This window comes from Pterocles gutturalis, unplaced genomic scaffold (genome assembly GCF_000699245.1).
Source record: "Pterocles gutturalis isolate BGI_N339 unplaced genomic scaffold, ASM69924v1 scaffold14368, whole genome shotgun sequence".
Taxonomy (NCBI): Eukaryota; Metazoa; Chordata; class Aves; order Pterocliformes; family Pteroclidae; genus Pterocles; species Pterocles gutturalis.
This window is the reverse complement of record NW_010118247.1, coordinates 1-340: the sequence shown is the minus strand read 5'-3', so window position 1 is coordinate 340 and position 340 is coordinate 1. Positions and strand designations below refer to the sequence as shown.

The 340-nt window shown below is 64.4% G+C and overlaps 1 protein-coding gene across 1 annotated transcript in view; it reads right to left on the bottom strand.

The window, feature by feature from the left end:
* Nucleotides 1–266, bottom strand: part of SDHC (succinate dehydrogenase complex, subunit C, integral membrane protein, 15kDa) — a gene marked incomplete at its 5' end in the record, with an annotated part of 4,872 nt that extends 4,606 nt beyond the window's left edge. The window contains one exon of the mRNA XM_010076129.1: nt 165–266. Within this exon, the coding sequence (XP_010074431.1) occupies nt 165–266 (102 nt within the window). The remainder of the gene's footprint in view (nt 1–164) is intronic.
* Between the last annotated feature and the right edge of the window lie 74 nt (nt 267–340).

The following is a 340-nucleotide window of genomic DNA, read 5'->3' as shown; positions in this document are numbered from 1 at the left end:
GCCGTCACCCTTCTGAGGAGGAAACCCGGGAGCCCCACGTTGGCTTCCTGCCTCCACGGACCTGCGCAGCTGCACAGCCCCCACCCGAGGGTGCCGCGGGGACAGGGCTGTCGTATGCCAGAGCCCAGGGGTGCCACAAGCCACAGAGGCCGAGAGGCTCTTACTTGTAAATGGAGAGGTGAGGGGACAAGGGACGGTTGGACTTGGTGTTCTTCTCCCAGAAGCGGGCCATCTCCTCCTTGGCTGTCGTTCCCATCGGGACAACGCTGCAAGAGAAGAGGAGACGGAAGGTGTGGAGAGACAGGCAGCACTTCGCCCTGCCCGCTCCGCTGGGCTCTGC